Below are 18,988 nucleotides of genomic sequence, written 5' to 3'. Positions count from 1 at the left end.
CAGCCCTGCCCAGCTCTCCAGCCCACTAAAGAACTGCTCTTCCACTTCCATGACAGCCTGCCAGGGCTGCTGGGTTCTTTCTTTTGAAATGGCCTCTGGCAAGGAAGCTTGTCCAAGTCTTGAAGGAGAAAAAGCAATGTCAACTGGATTTCCAGCTCCCCACAAGCTCAGAGAAGCCCAGGACACTGGATGAGGGATGTTTTCCTTCCAGGGACAAGGACAGCTCTTTCGCAAGAGCCCCCACGTGCTCAGTGACCTTACAGGTTTACAGGCTCCCCCTCTGCCAAGGGCCGAGCTGGGCTCCCAACCCACGGGGCTTGAGGTCCTGGGCAACTCCAGGTGCTCCAGGAGCCACACCACGGGTTCCTTGCAGACAACATCTCTGTGGGCTGGCAGCTCCTCCAGTGGCGAAGCCCCGCTGGCCCAGGGGCTCAGTGGCACGGCCCTGGTCCCATGGAGCTCTCCCTGCCCAGGCTGAAGGGGCCCAGCCCATGTGCCAGCAGCCCCACCGGGCTCTGGCCATCCCTTCCCACCACCCTCCACCCTGGCTGGGCCTGCAGAGCTGCCTGCAGGTAAAAATAGGATGGTTTGGATGTCTTTGATAAAATCTGGAATTGCAAGTTTTGCTATTTCCATGAAGTTTAGGGCTTCCCTTGTTACCCGTTTCATTTTGAAATTAGGACAGTTTGAAGACGTCCACACCTTGAAATGCCGCATGCAGGAAGCCAGTGCTGGTAGCACTCATGAATACTTGGAAAGATTCAGAGCTGAATGCTGCATTTCCTTTAAAGCTCTTCCTCGGTTCCGAGCTGGGGTCAGCCAGGAATAGAAACCCAGTCACTTCCTCCTCCCCACTGGTATGCCGTGCGACTCAGCCGGGCTTTGATCCGCAACACAGAACAAGCTCAGGCACAAAAATAAGTGGACTTAGAAACCTCCAGATTGTTATTTAATAAAATATCAGATGTCCCAACCTTTAACGTGTTAAAAGAATCTTTAAAGATTTATCTTTAAAGTGATAAAATAAGTCCAAGCTCATTTGTCAAACCAGTTGCTCTGGTTGGAAAGTAGCTGTCAAGTATCTCGATGACTCAGGATGTTGTCGTGCAGGCATCCTAATATTAACTGCTCCCTTCAATAAGAGCTGAAAAAGAAATGCTCTGCTACTCATAATACAGAATTCCAAGCACTCAGGTTCTTACAACACTTACATTTTAGATGAGGGAGTTTCAGCACTGGATTTTTAATCAAATCATGCACAGGACTTGCAAATCACCTGGCACTGCATGAGAACAGACTTGTCTTCTCCAGCTACGGAAACCAAGTCAGCACAGAACTTGTTAGCTGGGTTTTGTTAAAAAAGAAGGTGTCAGAGAAGCTTCCTTTTCAGTTCAGAAAATGGCAGATGTGTGGGGTTCGCAGAAACACGTGTCCAGGAAGGGCAGAATTCATAAAGCCGCATGGCAATGACACCAAGGGAACTCACACCAGAGCAGGACTGGGACCCTACACCAGAGAACTTCCCCCACAGTCAGGGTGGCCAAGGGACCTCTCAAAAGCCTGGGCTGGGCTGGGACAAAGTAGGTCAGAGGAAGAGCCTTTGCTGAAATATGGATTAAAGCAGCAGCGCTATTCCAGCTGGGAGAGCCGATCTGTGATCCAGGACCAGGGCTACACTTCGTGCTGCTTCAAATAACAGCCTAAATTTAAGCTGCAGTTTTCTCTTAAACCTGAAGCTTATCAGGATTGTTTGGTCAAAGTAAATAACCCCAAAAGCATTGCAAGTCTTCCTTTTCCCCCAAATGGGATTACATCATTTATTAATAAAAAGGAAAAGATGTAAAATCATTCTCTACCAACAAATTTTAATTCAAGCCTGGAAATCCCAGTAAGGAGCTGAAAACACCTTGGACGTGGCACTCAGTGCTCTGGGCTGGTGACCAGGCAGGGACTGGGCACAGCTTGGACTCAATGGTCCAGGAGGGCTTTTCCAACCAAAATGATTCTGTTTGGGAATGACTTATTAATAAAAGCCAGGTCTGGGGAACCCCAAAGGCCACTCCAATGCCATCGCTGGGGTCACTGCCAACCTTCACCAACAGGCAGTGCTGTTATTTCAATAAACATGTAAAAATCATGTATTATCTTACTAAAATTAAAGTGTGAAGTGAAATTAAATTCCATACATCTTCAGCATCCAAAAACTATTCTGCACACGAAGTTTAAGATTTCTAATTTTTAAAGCTGTTTTAGAAATCTGTTTTCAGATACTGTTTTTCTCATATTTGCTTATGTTCCAATCTAGTCTGTGTTTTAAGAGAACCAAGATGCAGAGTCCTTTATTAAAAAAAAGTGTAATTATACCTACATCACACTCATAATGGGACAGCACAATTGATCTGGGAGCAATTCATACGGAACACGAGTTTAACAGAAATTCAACAGGCAAAATAAACCATCAAAGGCCCTGCTAGCAAAAGTAACCCACAGAAAAAAATACAAGAGAGACAACAACAGCCGGGGAGTAGGAAACTGAAATCGGCATGCAAGCTGAAATCCACATGAAACTATCACATCTGCCAGTTCTTTTCTTTATTTAGTTTTGGTTTTTGTTTTTGAAGTTAACAAGCCTGGACTGCATTCTTGTGCAACAAATCCACACATGTGCATGCAGAACATGCATGTTTGCAGCATGGATTTATTCAAAACCTTTGCTGATGGCTTTAGGGAGGTATTAATTCAGAAAGGTAACAGAATCTCTTAGGGGGAAGAAAAAATAAGCAAGATTAAAAAAAAAACGGGTACACAGCAAGGGACAGCGTGCCTGTGGATAGGTGTGCTGCTTCAAAAGACATCATTCTGAATTTACAGCATCTGACCAACTGAAAAGCTACAAAATCATAAATAAAATGCAGAGTTTAATACATTACAGCTGTATTACACCACCCCCACGGCACCCCCCAGTTTTTAAGTGATGGGGGAGATCCCCCAGCCCTTTCCTGGCAGTGCAGCCACGGGAACATCGCCCTCCTGCACAGCCACAGCTGAGCCCTGCAGCTGCCCCTGCCCACGCCAGCCCCCCGAGGGGCTCCTGCTCTCCTGGCCATGCCCCACACCAGCCCCCCGAGGGGCTCCTGCTCTCCTGGCCATGCCCCAGGCCGGTGGCACGGTGCTGAGCCCTCCCAGACCCTGTTACTACATCCCTACACCCCACCACACCTTGGTGCAGGTTCTCCAAGCCGTGACAGCAAAAATAAACCACATCAGCTGCACTTTTCTGTCAGATTCCAGACTCCTGGCTCAGGGCAGCATGGACCTGCTGGAGCTTGGCAATAAAAATCCCTGAGAACCCCCAAACTGGTGCTGTCAAAGCAGGCTGTGAGGGCAGGGGAAGGCAAGGAGACACCAGGCAGGCTCTGGAGAGCTGCCAAAGGGCTGAAGCCCAAAGCAAGGCCAGGTGCACACACACCACAAGCATCCATGTCCTTCCCAATGTGCAGCTGGGAAAGAAGAGATCCATGGAAGCCCTCCCCTGTCATACCCAATTCACACAGCTGGAAAGGAGCTGTGTAATGGCTGGAGGATTCTCAGCTAAGACCAGAGCCTCATTTTCTAGAGATTTTACAGAATTTGTAACCCCAGATATCCTGTTTTCACATCCCTCTCACCAGTGAGACACAGCCAAGCTCCTGCCCGCTTGTGAGCAGAGGGGTCACCCACCTTCCAGCCCCTCCTCTCCATGAGAGCTGCCAGCAGGAACAGGGATTCAAACATCCAGGGACAGGAACACACAGCAAGAACCCCCCAGATCACCCCTGCCCACAAAGTTTCTAACAAGACAAGACTGAAGTCCGTGCGGCACCCAGAAGTGCACCACGTGGCATCTTCTGGCTAAGGACACTGACAGCACCTTTCCCAGGTTTCTTGGAAAACAGAAAGCCAAGCCAGGGAGCCATGAAACCACTTCCATTATTTGCTTCTTGAACTGATGACAGACTTCACTGATAGGAGCAAATCATGAAGTCCTTGACTCTCCAGCCCATTTTTGAGTTTCCCAGATAATATTTTGAGGAAAACTACTAATTTCCGCCCTCACTTCTTTATAAAAGTCCCATCCTGAGCAATACTTACTAACTTTAAACTCATCTACACAAATAAAAGCAACAAGAAATAAGTATCTGAAAAAAGCAACACAAGAGTAAATGGCGCCCTGCTTCTCACAAGTTTCATATTAAATCTTGTGTGACCGTGGTGCAGAAATTTGATGATCTCCAGCTGTTTTCTGACACACAGTAACTGTACAAACATATTACAAATAGTATGAAGAATGTATTACTGTAAAATCCAATATAAAACTCGTTTTCTTTACTAAATTACAGTAGCAGTGAACTGAATTCAAGAAAGACATGATCATTATTTTAGAATTCCTTCCCCAACAGTACTTTTGCCTTCCCAATCTCACAAAAACCGAGATAGTTGATCAAAAAGGGGAAGTTGTGTACGATACTGCATCCCCACAGCAAAGGATCGGCAGTCTGTGGGATATTAATTTCCAAAACACATCAGGATTGTGATTTTCTAGGAAGATTTAGCACAGACTGGGAGCTCCACAGGTAGAGCCAGAATCTGGAGGTTTAATGGTGGCCTGTTGGCACTGGCTGGATTGGAAAGGCAGCGGGGCTGGTACAGAAACATTCTCCACACACGATGTCAAGATGACTTCTGAAGAGCACAGTTTCCTCCAGAAATTCACACAATCGTGGTGATTATTGGTTTAAGGCACCAGGATTACAGAACTCTACATGATATCCTGGGTAAGTAACAGTGTGTCCTGGAGTCTGAACTCACCTCTCACACAGGAGCAGTGAGAAAACCTGACCCCATCTCCATCCCCTGCATTCCAAAGGCCAGCTCCAGGCTCGCAGCTCCCTGAGCCAGAGGAGCTGCAGCTGCTCCTGCTGCTCCTGCCAGACACCTCTGGGACGTGGAGGTGACACAGCCGGCGGGGCAGCCACGGCACACGGAGGGAAATCCTTGGCCAGGGTGTTTTATAGCTCCACTTCAAACAACACAGGCATGGCTCAAGCACAGGGAGACACTGCTTCATCCATCCAGGGATGGAATTCCTGCAGGAAACGTCACGGCAGAGGTTTGTGGGAGCTGAGTCAGGACATGGCAGGCACAGGCACCACACCTGCTCTGGAGTGAAGGCGAGGCAAGGAGGAAAACCCCCAGGAGAGACAAGGTAACTGTGCCCGACTGTCCTTCCAGCCCAGCCCTGCACTTCTGGGGGACACATCCCCATGTGTGGGGACAGCCCAGAGCTGCTGCCTCTCCTGCCCCCAGGCAGCAAGGGCTGCACAGCCAGAGTCTCCCAGCTGCCCTCAGCTCCGAGGCACGGATGGAGCTCGCTCCGTGCAGGTGATGCTCTCCGACATCCCTCTGCAGGCAACCAGCCACGCCACGGCTGGCCACACCCTCACACATGGGCAAAGAAACCCTGGATTTTGTGTTTTGTTTTTTTCCCACAGATAGCCCAAAGGAGCTGCTCTGGAGTCAGAGCCAAGACAATGAGATGAAATTATTCTTTTTTCGCGTGTGTCATCTATTCCAGCTGTACTGGTTCACTCCTGTCCCAGGGGGATGAGGCCATCCACTGACAGCATCTGACCAGTATTTCCAGAACCCAGCACTGAGAACAGGATTAACTCCTGGTCTGGGAGGGCCTTGGCTATTTAAGCAAAGGCTGTGTTATAAAAGGGCATCAATGGATCTCACACTACAGCGGCTGTTACAAATGGTTATCAATGCATCTCACACCACAGTGAATCAGCCAGAAAATCCCTGGGATGAGAACAATAATCTGTACATGCAACAGTGCCACACATTAATTCTTCAGTAAATAAGATTAAAATCTGTGTATACTTGAGACTCTGTGAGACAAAGGCTAGGAAACCAGAGAGCTTAACCCAAACTCCCCGGGTCTGGTGCACAGCATTCAGCACACCCAAATGTGCAGAAGCCACCTTGTTGCACACACACTCGTTCTGTGCTTCCGAGCTCCAAGCTGATCACTTCACAAAGGCACTTCCAAGCTCACTCCTCTACACCACAGGTGCCACTCGCAGTTTTTTAATAGCACAAACCCAAAGTAATTGTAACTGCGGCTCTACAAAGCTTTTCCCATTGCTCGTAACTTGGGCTGAAAACAGGATTTTATTGGGATGTTGTTTTCCTCAGGACTGGTGCCACAGGGACCATTCACAGAATGCATACGTGACACCACAGCAGCACCTCGGGCAGCCTTCAGCTATCCCAAAATGAATGGGAGGAGGAAAGTTACCACCACGCTGCGCAGTGGCTACAAAACTGGAAGACAGGAGGACTTGAGAACCTTTTGAAGTACAGAAATAATTCCAGTTTGCAGTTATATATACACACAGAATATGCAGCACTTGTTCATTTCCAGAACGAGCAGCAATAATCAAAGGAACAAGGGAAATTTGCTTCCCCCAAGATAAATTACTCTCACAGTAAAAGGAATCTTTAGCATGGTAAATATACGATGTAGGAGTTAGATAATACCTGTATTTCGCATTTCTGAGAAGATTCGTGAGCAGGACTCATTCAACCACAGCTTTGCCTTCACTGGCAGAAGGAGACTACAAGGAATTGAACCATGGAGATAATTTTTTTTTTTAAATGGTATGGACAACAAAAGTAAGGATGTTTAAAACAGAGATCATTGTAGGGAGAAATAAATTTGTAGAAGGTGACAATTTGGACTGGACTTACAACAACCTCCCTGGCTACGAGTTCAATGGAAGGATCAGCCAAAAGTGGGAAAAGTGGATTACAGCTTACATGACCTCTCATTTATGAGGTCACCTTTTCACAGCACCTCAGAGCACATTCTGCAGGACATTCCTGATTCACCCCTTTCTGCCAAAACAGCCAGATTTTTTTGCCATGTACTTCCAGAGGCAAACCCCCAAGTACAGTATTACATTAAGCTGACAAATCACAACACAGACTACTGGAAGCCTGAGCACTCCAAATACCACGCCTGGGTTTTATATCAAAATAGAATTATTAAAAAAGCCCCGATTCCGGATGTCCCATACATTATCCACTGCTGAGTCAGGCAGCACTTAAAGCTCTGCATCCAGCCCTGCCAAGCCACCGGCCTTGGCCAGCAGCCGAGGGAAACAAAGCGGGAAGACAAACGGACAACTGACCTTTCCCACTGCTGGCAAACAATCCCCTTTTTTCCCCTTCCTTCTCACACTGCACCTGAGCCCAAGAAGAATCCCAGTGAAAGAGTTAAGGGTAGAAGGGTAACTTTTGGAAGCAAGGCTTTGAACTGCGACTGGCCAGAGAAACTTCTCCTCCTTCCAGACTCTCCTCCTCTTTAATGGCTTCTCTCAGCTCTTGCCCTTTCTTAAACTTCCTTACTGATCCTTATCCCCCACAAGCTTAAGTACTAGGAATGATTTCAACTGTAATAAGAGAAGCCCTAGCAGTGCCAATGGGGCCCAGTTTCTGCGAATTCTGGCTGCAGGAGCAAACCCTGCATTGCTGGGCCGGCTCTCGGCATCCTTCACTCCCCCCACAACAAGCCACATCTCCAGGAAGCCAGAGCAACAGGAGTTGAGTGAAGGATTTAATGTATATACCATGCAAGAGCCCCTCGAGTGTGTGTTGCTAAAACCATTTCCTTGAAATGGAACGGTTTTCCCTGGGTTTGTGTAATAAATCACAGGAACATCCCATCGGAGACGGACGCCAGCAAAGCCTCCAACTCTCCAGTGCAGCATTGCAGCGCGATTTGCTTCCCTTCCAGCTGCTGTCTCACTGCCATTAAGGACAATCTAAGGTAAACTGTCTGCTAGCCTACTTTTTCCTCCCTTTTATTCTGTCCACCTTCTCCATTCACTGCACCCGCTGGGAGGGGAGACCCGGAGCGATCCCGGACGAAGCCGTCCTGCCACTCAGGATCTGGAGCTTGAGGAGCTGCAGCTCAGCGTTTCAGCAGCTCACACAAGCACCAGCTGGCTCTTCCACCGACAACAGCTTATTGATTATTGCCAATTCATTCCCATTAATCCAATCCCGAAGTTTGCATTCTGCGTGTTAACTCCTGGATCCCTCCTGCAGCTCGCTGTGATTGATTGGTTTGCTTGGGCCTGATTAGCACTTGTCTCATTAAAGCCAGCATGCCGGGCTACCTGGAGGAGCAAAACCACTCAGAAATGGCACGACATCAATTCCAGGCTGAGTGGATAGAAAGGGACATTCCAGGTTTCCCATTAAACAGGCAGATTAAATACAACCAGGGCTGAACTGCAGCTTTTCTTTCCCTGTGTTCATTCTACAATTAATATGTCATTAGTAGACAAATAATTCTACAAACACCGAAAAGAATTTCCTCCTGGAACCTGAAGCTTCTCAAAATCCCAGCCTCCACCTCTCACATTTAGTACCTAAAAAAAACCAGACCACGGGAACCTGGCAAGAAAGTCCTTCCTTTGTTTCTCAAACAAATGCCAATTTTGTTAAGTCTTCTGCAAGAAAAACAAACAGATCCACAACGAATCACCTTAAACTAACCCAGTTTAGACCAAGTATTTCTGGCAAGGTTCGACAAGAAAGAAAATTCCTCCTTCAAACCCAGGGCTCATTAATACCTCAAACACTGTAAAAGGAAGATGGAATTGCCTGAATGTTACAGAATAAAAATAATAAAGCAAACCCAAACAATGCTGTTTTTAGAACCGGACTTTGTAGTTGAAGTGTATAAAGATCCTTGGGAAGTAAGAACAGCTTCCACAAAGCTGTGAATAATGCATTTTTATGCAAAGCTCAACTAGGAGCCACCTCAAAATTCCTTACACATTCCACAAAGAAAAAAAAAAAAAATCCATTATCTTACGGCAAAAAGGAAGCAATAAAATATAAGATGACCTTGCAGGAAGCAAGAACGTCAACGCTGAAGCCCAGCGTGGATAACCCTGGGCATTGGAGGAGGCAGCTGGTGCCGGGATGCTCCGGGACGTTCCCTGCACTGCTCCTGCACCGCCACCACCGTCCCCAAAGTGCTGCAGATGGCACCAGAACATCCCCCCCTGCTCCCCCAGGAGCGGCTCTGCCACACTCACAGCCCAGAGGAGCTCCTCACCCCTCCAGGATCGCACACAGGACACGACTCTGGCATCTCCGTGTCACCCACCCCGAGCGCTGGGGCTCTGCCTACACAGCACCTCCTCGGAATTACTCTCACAAGTGACGTTCCCATTATCTCGGGGGAATCTGCTCATTTAAACTGGCCCTGAAACCCTCCCCGATGCAGAAACACTTCTTGCTCTGACACAGAGTTTATGATCATCATTAAAGATACAGTGAGAGCAGAGGAAATAAACTCCCAAAAAAATCCCCATGAAACAAACTGAGCACAACATGGCATTAAACTAATTACGCAAAAGGTGAGCACAAAGCATTTCTGCTCTGTCGAAATAAATGGTAAGACACGCTCAGTATTCATGTATCAAGGTGGAGTCTAGCCACAGATTTTGATTTTCTTTTCGGGATCTCTTACATTGCAAATTGCTTGAAATACTTCAAAGGAAAAAAAAAACCAAAACATTTACAACAGAAATGAAAATCTATGGAAGAAACTGACAACGAAAGAAAGTTAACAGCTGTCTTCCTGAAATAAAGAAGAAATCCAACCATGGGAAAATGGAGCAAGTATCGTGCAGGGAGAGCCCCGGGACTGGTGAGAACGCCCCAGGGATCCAATTGCCAGTAGAGCAATAAAACCCAGAATGTTAAACCAGATCCTTCATCAGAAGCCTACAAACGCTGTGTTTCTGTACAGGCGCTTGCAGAGCCATTTTCTAAGAGACTCCACGAAATCCCCCTCCTCCGTGGAGGCCACACGCTGCTCCTGCACGGCGCTGTTAAACACGGGGCAGCCGAGGGAGACACAGCTGGGTGTTCCCCTGGAACGGGAACAGTTCCTGCGGCACAGCCGAGCGCAGCTGGCCCGGAGCGGGGCCGGAGCGGGGCCGGAGCGGGGCCGGAGCGGGACCCGGAGCTGGCCCCGGAGCTGGCCCCGGAGCTGGCCCCGGAGCTGGCCCCGGAGCTGGCCCCGAGCAGGACCGGAGCTGGCCCCGGAGCTGGCCCAGCCACGCTGCTCCTCCTGCAGCCCTTCCCAGCATCAGCTGCACTTCTGCATTACTCGAGGAAACACAACCAGCACTGCACTGGCCACAGGTAGGAACCAGCTCCCCACACCCCCTCCCACTCCCCAGTTAAATTCCAGGTATGTTTAAGTCTGACTGCAAATATTCTTATCTCTTTAAAGGCAGTTATTGAACAAGCTGGTGAGTATTTCCCACTCGGAATCTTCTTGTCCATGTAAGGTAAATGCGATACCGAGCACAGCGAAAACTCGAGTTCAGCTTAAATGTAATTCTAGAAATTTACCCAGCAACCAAGTTATTTTTGTGCATAACTTTAAGTAATGCTAGGAAGGAAAAAAAGCCCACAGTGATTGATCCTCTAACCCCTGGGAACGAAGGAGCTTTTGTATACACTTAAATACTTCCTTCCATACTGCCTGTGTATCGGTCCTTCTACCTCATACTCGATTTTCCCTCTAGGCTGTATCTTGGAAGCTTTATTTTTATTTATTTACTTTTTAGAGCATGCCAGCTCCCCTCCACTTTTCTTCCCTTTAATACCAATAATTGAGTAGTTGCTTAAAGCTGCTGTTGTACTGTGGGATAAACATTCCCCAGTGATGTCTAATCAGCCACACATACCAAACAGAAAAGGAAAAAATAAAGGAAAAAAAGCCCAAGCAACAGCCCAGCATGCAGAGTTGTGCTAAACACACTTGTAGCGTTTTAATAAAGAGGAACAAAAACTAATTACCTTGAATAGCCATTAGAGAAAGCAGGTCTGCCAGAGAGGTTGAGCGTTCCCAGCGGAGCCAATGCCTCGTCCCCCGATCCCTGGCACCTATTCCAATTTTCTGACCCGGCAGGAAGAGATGGAATGATATTAAAAATTGGTTTCTGATCCTGCTGCTGAGAGAGCGATGCAGTATTTAAATCATAGTGGTACATCTGTCCCCCAGAGGTGCTGACACCGTGGATGGAGATGGCCGAGACTTTCGTACCCAGCAGGTTCGACCCGGAGAAGTTGGCCTGGCAGTAAAGCGGGCCCATGTTTTCCTGCTTGATGCCGGGAGTACACAGTTCAATGAAGTCTTCCTTTTCTGTTTTCACTTGTGGCACTGGCATTTTGGAACTGGGTAAAAGGTCACCACGGTCATTAATTTTAGGTTTAGTGTCAGATAAAAGAGGAGGCTTGCAGTCTTCGCCGAGACTTCCTTCCAGGAGAAAGGCGTCGTCCGCGGATATGGGGGACAGCAAGCCACCGTCATCGAGCAACGGGTCCAGCCGCCACGGGCTCCCGTTGGGCTCCTTGCCCGGCGACACCGGTGGCAATTCCAGATCCTGGAGGATATCCAGGGTGCTTTGGTCTTCAGAGAACAACTTCAAGTTGCCACCATTCGAGCCCACCTGGCTTTGGACTGCAGCTCCCGACTCCGCGGGGACGCTGCGCCCGGCCATGCCTGGGAAATCCGGCTCGAGCGGCACCTCAGAAGACGCGGTTCCCTTCGCGTCCTCGGCCAGGCTCGAGGACTTGTTCAAGCTCGCAATGCTTTCCTCCAGGAGCCTGAAGTCCGTTTCTCCAGAAGAGATGTGGATTTGGCCCTGGTGCGAAAATCCAAGGTCGTTTCCCATCACTTTTGCGTCCGTTTCACCCATGTACAGTCCCATCGAGAGCGACACTGCCTTGGAAAGGTCTGGCTGAGGCACATTGTTTCCTAATCCTTTTGGAAAGTCGGCCAAAGCAGGTTGCTGACCGGAATCCGACTGAGAAGATGCAGGGAGAGGAGATGTAGACACAGGGGCTTGGACAGTAGCTCCACCCCTGAAGGGTGGATGGAAGTCCATCACGATCCCTCCTTTGGTACTGATGAGTGCATTTTTCCTGGTTTCATCCCGATCCGACGGGTTAAGCAATTCTTTGGAATCCATTACTTTACCATTAACTATAAAAAGATGAGAGGCAGTCAAAGTCAGCACAGCAAGGACATGTTAATAACAGCTTTAAAATAAAAAGCCCAAATCCTTTGCCTGGCGAACCTGGCTCAGCTGCTCTGAGAACGAAGGCACAGCACACCACGCTCTGGGCTGACACGTGCCACGTCTCTCAAACACACTGCGCTTGTTTTCAGGGGGGTTTTGTTTTTGTTTTCTGCCTAGTGAGGAGGAACTATGTATTTTAAAACTTTGCTCATCCTGGATGAAGGGGAAAGTCTGCCTGCACACAACTTGGATTCAAGCTACAGCACACAACATCTCTGCACGCACTCACCAGCTCTGTCACCCATCCCTACACTAAGGAACTGTAAGAATTGTTAAAGGACTGGGTTAACAAACTTTGCCAGGTAAATTTCCCTGGTATTTAACTACACCTCGAGCAGGAGAAAAGGACATTTGTCACCTTTCCCAGTCAGCTTTCCCCTTGCAGAGCAGGTCCGGAGATCCCAGAGGCGGCACCTCCGTGGTTTGCCATTCCCCAGGACTCAACCTCCCGACCACAACACACAGCATCTGCCACCTTTGCACAGGTCCAGTCTTGAAATGCAACCCACCCATCTCGCAATAAACCTCGCATAATCTTTAAATACGTCTCAAATTTATAAATAAAATCTACCTAAAAACAAAGCAGGATTTTTATTAGCTTCCAGCACCCTTGCCCATTCACGGCTACTCTCCAAACACACCCGACACTGAAAACAAACCTCGTAAGTTTCAGATGTTTGTATTTGCTACATGTTGGTGGTTTGTTTTTTTTTTTTTCCAGCGGAAAGCATAAATATTTGGAGGAGCACCGTAAATTCTTCGGCAAACTTCCGACACGGTGTCCGGCCCTCCCCCGGCAGTGCCGCAGTCCGGGGGGCAGCGCCCCAGTGCCGGCCCGTCCCGTCCACCCGCGGGGACACCGCCGCAGCCCCGGCCCCGCTTCTGTGCGCAAAGTTAAAGTGCGAGCGACGAAAAGGCCCCACGTGGAAAAGCTTAAGGTGGCCCGGGCGAGCTGGCGGCGGAGCCCCGGGCAGCCTGAGCGGCCCCTCCGGGGGGCTCCGGGCCGCGCTGTCCCCCCGGGATGGAGCCCCGGGGAGCCGCAGCCCGGCCACGGCCCCGGGCGGGAGCGGGCACCACGAACCGCTGCGCTGCTTAAGGTGGACACCCGACAGCGACCGGAAAAAATACAGCTATCTACCTCCAGCGCTGCCTTCTTCCTTTTTAACGTGAAGGGGAGGGAAGAGGTAGTTGTTTCATTTGACAATTCCCCCAACGCCCCAAAAAGCAAGGCGGCGAATCATCCAGCGTAGGAAACGTGTCAAAAATCAGCTGCGAGAGCCTGCCCAAGGGCGGAAAACACTGCAAATACTTAAAGCCGCCGGATCGCAATAAAATCGCCTTCGCAAAGTAGAGTTTTGAGAGCAATCAATGTGCCGGGACCTGTTGAGCCGTCTCCCGGCACACCCACTCGTGCAGAGCCAGCCCCGCGCGGGGCTCGGCCGCGCTCCCCCGGGACCGGCCCGGGGTCCCCGCGCCCCGCCGGGCCGGCCCCGCCGCCGCTCCCGCCCCGGGCTCCTCCGGGGGCGGCTCGGCTCGGCTCCCCCCGCCCCGGGCATTCCTGAGGGAACCGCCGCCGCTCCCCCCCGCCCAACTCCCGAGGGGAAGAGCGGCCCCCGCGGGACCCCCGCCGCCCTTACCTCGTCCGGGGGAGGGCGCTGGGGCTCCTTCCGCCCCCCACGGGCATGGCGGCCCGCGGCGGGGGCGGCAGCCGGCTGGGGGGGGTCAACAGCCGCCCCTCGGGGGCCGCGGCGGCGGCGGCAGCACCGCTCCCCCCGCTGCTGCTCCGGCCGCTGCCGCTGCTCCTCCCGCGGGCCCCACACCCTGACCCGTCCCCGCCCGCCGCCGCGGCGCCCCCTCCGTTAATTAGCGCTAATTGCCTCGGCGGAGCTCGCCCCCCCGCGCTCCCCGCCCCGTCCCCGCGCCGGGCAGCGCCGCGCTCGGCGGTTCTGCCCCCGCCACAAAATGGAGGACGGCGGCGGCGGCCGCCTCCTCCCCTTCCCCTCCCTCTCTCCCTCCCTCCCTCCGCCTCCCCGACGTGGAGAGGGAGTGGAGACAGCCGGCTCGGCGAGGGGCGGCCGCGGCCGGCGCTGCTCCGCGCCCCGGCTCCGCTCCGCTCGGCTCTGCCGTGCCCTGCCCGGCTCCGGCCCCGCCGCCGCCCGGCTCCGGGGCAGCCCCAGCCGAGGGGGAACGGTGCGACCTGTTGGTCGAGACGGGAAAGTGCAGCCGGGCCGGGCCCGAGCGGGCAGGGACGGGCAGAGCTGGGCAGAATGGACAGGACAGAGCAGACAGAGACGGGCAGGGCAGGCAGGGCAGAGCGGGCAGGGGGAGATGCTCCCGCTCCGTCCTGGCGAGGCACGGCTGCAGCCCATGTCCAGCTCTGGGCTCTGCTCTACGGGCGAGACAAGGAGCTACTGGAGAGGGTCCAGCAGAGGCCATGAAGATGTTGAGGGATCTGGAGCATCTTTCTGATGGAGATGGGGCTGTGGGAGCTGGGCTGGGTTAGGCTGGAGGGGACTGAGAGGGGATCAGTCCATACAAACATGGATCCATACAAACATGGATCCATACAAACATGGATCCATACAAACATAAATCCATACAAACATAAATCCATACAAACATCTCCAGGGGCTGGCAGAGGATGGTGCCAGACCCTGTTCAGTGCCAGTGACAGGACAAGGAGCAATAATCTCAGACACATCGAGTTCCATCTCAGCAAGAAGAGCTTCCCTCCCTGGAGGGTGGCAGGCACTGGAACAGTGCCCAGGGAGGGGCTGGAGCTGTCCCTCTCTGGAAACATCCCAAACCCACCTGGACACGTTCCTGCGTCACTTCCAGGTGACCCTGCCTTGGCAGAGGGTTGGACAAGATGAAGAGATTTTCAACCACAATTATATGCCCTCTTTCTTTCCTTTTTTTTTTTTTTTTTTTTTTTAAGTTATAACTTTTTTTTCAGGCCACACTGACTTTTGGAAGCTGTTATTTTACTTTTAAAATGCAAAAACGTATGCACACAATGTTACATTAACATTATTTTCTTTCCCCACAAGTTATGAGAAATGATTGTAAAAGTGGTAGCTCTTCCCCATTTTTGAAAGGTATGTTTAAAGCAGCCCTCAAAACTGTCTTGTGGTGCATTTTGAATGATGCAATGGATTTACAGCTCTCAGGAAACGCTTCTTCCCATGCGAGGGAACCGAAATAGCAGAAGTCAGTGTTCGCAGAGACTGAAACCTCTGTCACCAGTGCAGGGCTGTTGCAGAGCTCCTGGCTGTTCAATAAAGGCAACAACGTCTCTCAAAGCTCGAAATCCAAAATTGCTGCTGAGACTACACTCGGAAAACTTACACTGTTGCTCTGTGAATGTTCTGCTGCAGAAACTGCATTTGGGGACCCCTCTTACCCCTGCAATTGTGGAACTCGAGTATGAGGGTACGTGTGGGAGAACATCAGCCTCTGGAGGAGAGCTGGAGCTCCTTCTGTAAGCTTGGGGAAACTGGAATAACAAAGCTGCTTATATCTAATACGTTTGGATGGGAACATCTGTTTATAAACACCCGTTCGGATGCTTAATTACAGCTGAGTTTGTGCAGCAATGAGCAGGACACTCCTCCTCTAATGAATAATTCTTTATCTTAATGTCATCTTTGATCCAGAAGAACCCAATTTTAGATTGTTGTACAGGATTTTACCGTACCCTGGCAGGGTGGGCAGGAGGGCTCTGCCCAGCCCCAGCCGTGCCCCTGTGGCCCGGGGACAGTTTCTGCTCGGGGCTGGCTGCAGCAGCGCTCAGTGCCAGCTCTTCGGTGACGCTCCGGGCTGTCCCCGCAGCTCCGCGCCCGCACCGGCTTCTGCCCGACACCTGCTCCCTTGGAGAGGTTTTCTGCTGAACGGAGCAGATGAAAATGTCCGACGTTTTCTGCCTCTCTCTATAAAACTGGGAAAAGAATGTTGCAGGCTGTCCCTTCCCCAGGCGCTCCTGGGCAGGGACCGAGGGATGCTCCTGTGCCCGAGGCTCCCCGGGGCTGCACAAACCTTTCCAACAGCTGTCCTCTGCGGCTGAACAAGCCAACAAGGCAGCCCTCCTTCTCCTTCACACAGAAGGGTTCCCTAGGACACTCCTACACTGTCAAATAAATGTAATGTACAAGTTGATCAGCTGTGTGTTCCGGCTGCTTTACAACCTTAACGTGTATCCAATACAGAACAAATGTGTCGTGTGACGATGGTCAGAGTTAAATACATCTCATCTCTGATACTTTATAAAAATGCAGGAAGTAAGTTAGGCTTTAAAAAAACTGTGATTTTTTTTTCAAGTAAGTGAAGATGTGGTGGGAGCCCAGAGCCCCAGGAATTTTGGGGAGCCACAGGGAGAGCGGTGCCAAATGTCATACTACAGATTTCAAAAATCTATAAATGGCTGCACGTTCCTACGCCACAATGTAAGAATACTGCAGAGATAATGAGCCTTGACCTTAACAAACACTAAATATAGACTTTATAATATAGAAGTGGAGAATATTATTAAATCATTAAAACATAATTATGGCTCTCATTGAGGAGATCGAGCAATTCATGGAACAGGAGGCACTTTGAGCTTTGTGTAGAGCGTTCCAAAGGTCAGGAAGAACATCTGAAGCACAGAAGGGAACTCCCGTGGCTGCCAGAGGCTGACATAAATCTGCCTGGGGTCAGCACGGACAATGGGGGCACCTGGAGATAAGCAGATCCTGTCACATCTGACTGAAGGGAGCGTGCAGAACGTGGGGCGCAGGAAGCACCTCGCACCGGAGTCACACGGGGAAGGATCAGAGTTTGCACTCAGGGAATGGAGGCTCTGTGGAGTGCACACATAAAGTCCTTAAGCCTACTTGGAAATACTTCCAGAAGGAAGGGTTGTGTTGCCTTTTCCTGTGAAAGGCCAGTTGTGTCGTTGTGCCTCAGCCAGCTCGTGTAAAGCAGTTTTATAGGAGCTGCTCCTGCCACCCGCTCTCTCCCGAAAGGGCAGTGACATGCCCATTGTCTAAGGCTCTTCCCAAGGCCAAACCTTTTAAGCTCTCGGTTGCCTTGTAAGGAGCTGCATTTTCTTTCCTATCAGCTTGAGAGTAATTCTGTTTAATTCTTGAACATCCATCAAAGTCCCCCAGGCGGTGCCTGCAGCCTGTCAATAGCTTTGCAGGGAAGCCAGGATGGGATAAGGATGTTCCCCAGCTGTGGCTCCCACAGCTCAGGGGCTGCTGCTTTACCAGCAGGACATCACAGCATCCCCCACGTGTTTGTCAGGGAGCTCCTGGCTCTGAGCTCACTCCAAGTGTGCTTTTGCCATTAGCTGTGCTCAGACACAGACTGAGGCACAGAGGGGCTGGGCCATGCCCTCCTTCCTCCTCCTCACATTAATGACTCCTGGTATTTTTTTCTATTTTTACCATGTTTTTTCCTGTATTTCCCATGGTAGCCCTTGTCTGTTGTGGTCTATTTTGTGCCTTGATTTCCCACCAGGTCCTTCACATCTACTTGAACCACTCTGTAGTTCTTCCTCTGTGCCATTCTCCTTCCCGGCTCCTTCTTCTTTACATGTATTGATCTGATCCTGAATCCATTTGTTCCTTCCCTGAAAGGACCATGGAATGGCCTGGGTTGGAAGGGACCCTGAAGCTCAACCCATTCCTGTGGGGTCTGTGACAAAGGGCTGAAACTCCAAGGTGCTGGGACAGCCAGACAGTGAATGCAGTGGTCAGAAATGGAAGGGGGAAGGGGAGAGAAATTAATTAGGTTGATTGGTGAGGAGGAGGAGGAGCACTTTGTGACAGGCATGGGGTGAAGTCACGTGCAAGTACACACAAACAGCTTTGTTGTTTTGAAGCTTTGCAGAAACATCTGGCAACAACATGCAAGGAAGAGGAAACCTTTGGTTTATGCATCAAGACCTCTCTGTGAAGAAAGAAAACCTGAGCTAATTACAGGATGCCTGCAAGAAGAGGACCACCTTTGATTGCAGCTGTATTTTTTCCTGCAGCAGAATGCCTGCTGCAATCCAGTGGCACACAGATTTTAGTGGAGTCTGGGCTCTGTGGCACTGCCAACGCAGCCCCTCCATGGGCAGGAGGGTTCTGGGGGCTCCTGGTGTCACAGAGACCTGATGGCAGCCTGGGAGCTCCCCGGGTCACCTTGGCTCAGCTGCCCAGGGCACAGGGAGAAGGTCCCTGGGCAGGTGGATCAGTGAAGGCCTGACCCAGCTCACCAGCTCCTGGGACAGCTCCAGGAATCGCATGTGCAAGGAGCCAGGCAAGAGGAAATGATGAACAACAGTGTTGGGAGTTCCTCTGTTTGTTTTGGAATGTCCTGCTGCTGCTGCTGCTGCTGCTGCTGCTGCTGCTGCTGCTGCAAAGGGGCAGATTAACACCACTGCCAAGGCAGGGCTGCAGCAGCGTGCTGGAAGCAGAGTGGGCACAGCTGTGTGTTCCCAGGGGCCCTGGAGCTGCAGCCCTGCGTGGCTGCACCGTGGCAGAGCCATGGCAGGAGTGCAGCACACAGCAGGCTCACCCCCGCTTGGTTTTAAAGCAAGTCCCGCATCCCCGTGCTGGTGATCTCAAACCACGTTCTATAAATCCAGGGCTTGTCAGCAGTAAAGCAGAGTTATGTGCAGCTGGGTTCACTAATGAAACAAATTCAGCTGTTACACTGGCAGAGTTTCCAGCTCGGACTCAGGAGTGAAATACGTAAGTAAAGGTATGAACAAAACAAAAATGTTACCACTGAAAGGG

At 50.7% G+C, this 18,988-nt stretch overlaps 1 protein-coding gene across 3 annotated transcripts in view; it reads right to left on the bottom strand.

Moving 5' to 3' along the window:
- Positions 1-13,957, bottom strand: part of NR3C1 (nuclear receptor subfamily 3 group C member 1) — a 58,070-nt gene extending 44,113 nt beyond the window's left edge. The window contains exons 1-2 of one of the 3 annotated variants that reach the window (XM_014253222.2): positions 13,862-13,957; positions 10,939-12,127 (exon numbers count right to left, since the gene is read on the bottom strand). In XM_014253222.2, the coding sequence (XP_014108697.2) occupies positions 10,939-12,113 (1,175 nt within the window). In that variant the 5' untranslated portion in view covers positions 12,114-12,127; positions 13,862-13,957. Of the gene's footprint in view, positions 1-10,938; positions 12,128-12,883; positions 12,941-13,362; positions 13,476-13,861 lie in introns of those variants that run through there. The other 2 variants (XM_088063796.1, XM_005523709.3) reach the window with 2 other exon arrangements.
- Between the last annotated feature and the right edge of the window lie 5,031 nt (positions 13,958-18,988).

The sequence above is a fragment of the Pseudopodoces humilis genome, chromosome 17 (genome assembly GCF_049639895.1).
Source record: "Pseudopodoces humilis isolate 2021_Gansu_Grassland_sample_001 chromosome 17, ASM4963989v1, whole genome shotgun sequence".
NCBI lineage: Eukaryota > Metazoa > Chordata > Aves > Passeriformes > Paridae > Pseudopodoces > Pseudopodoces humilis.
This window is presented reverse-complemented; position numbering and strand designations above follow the sequence as displayed.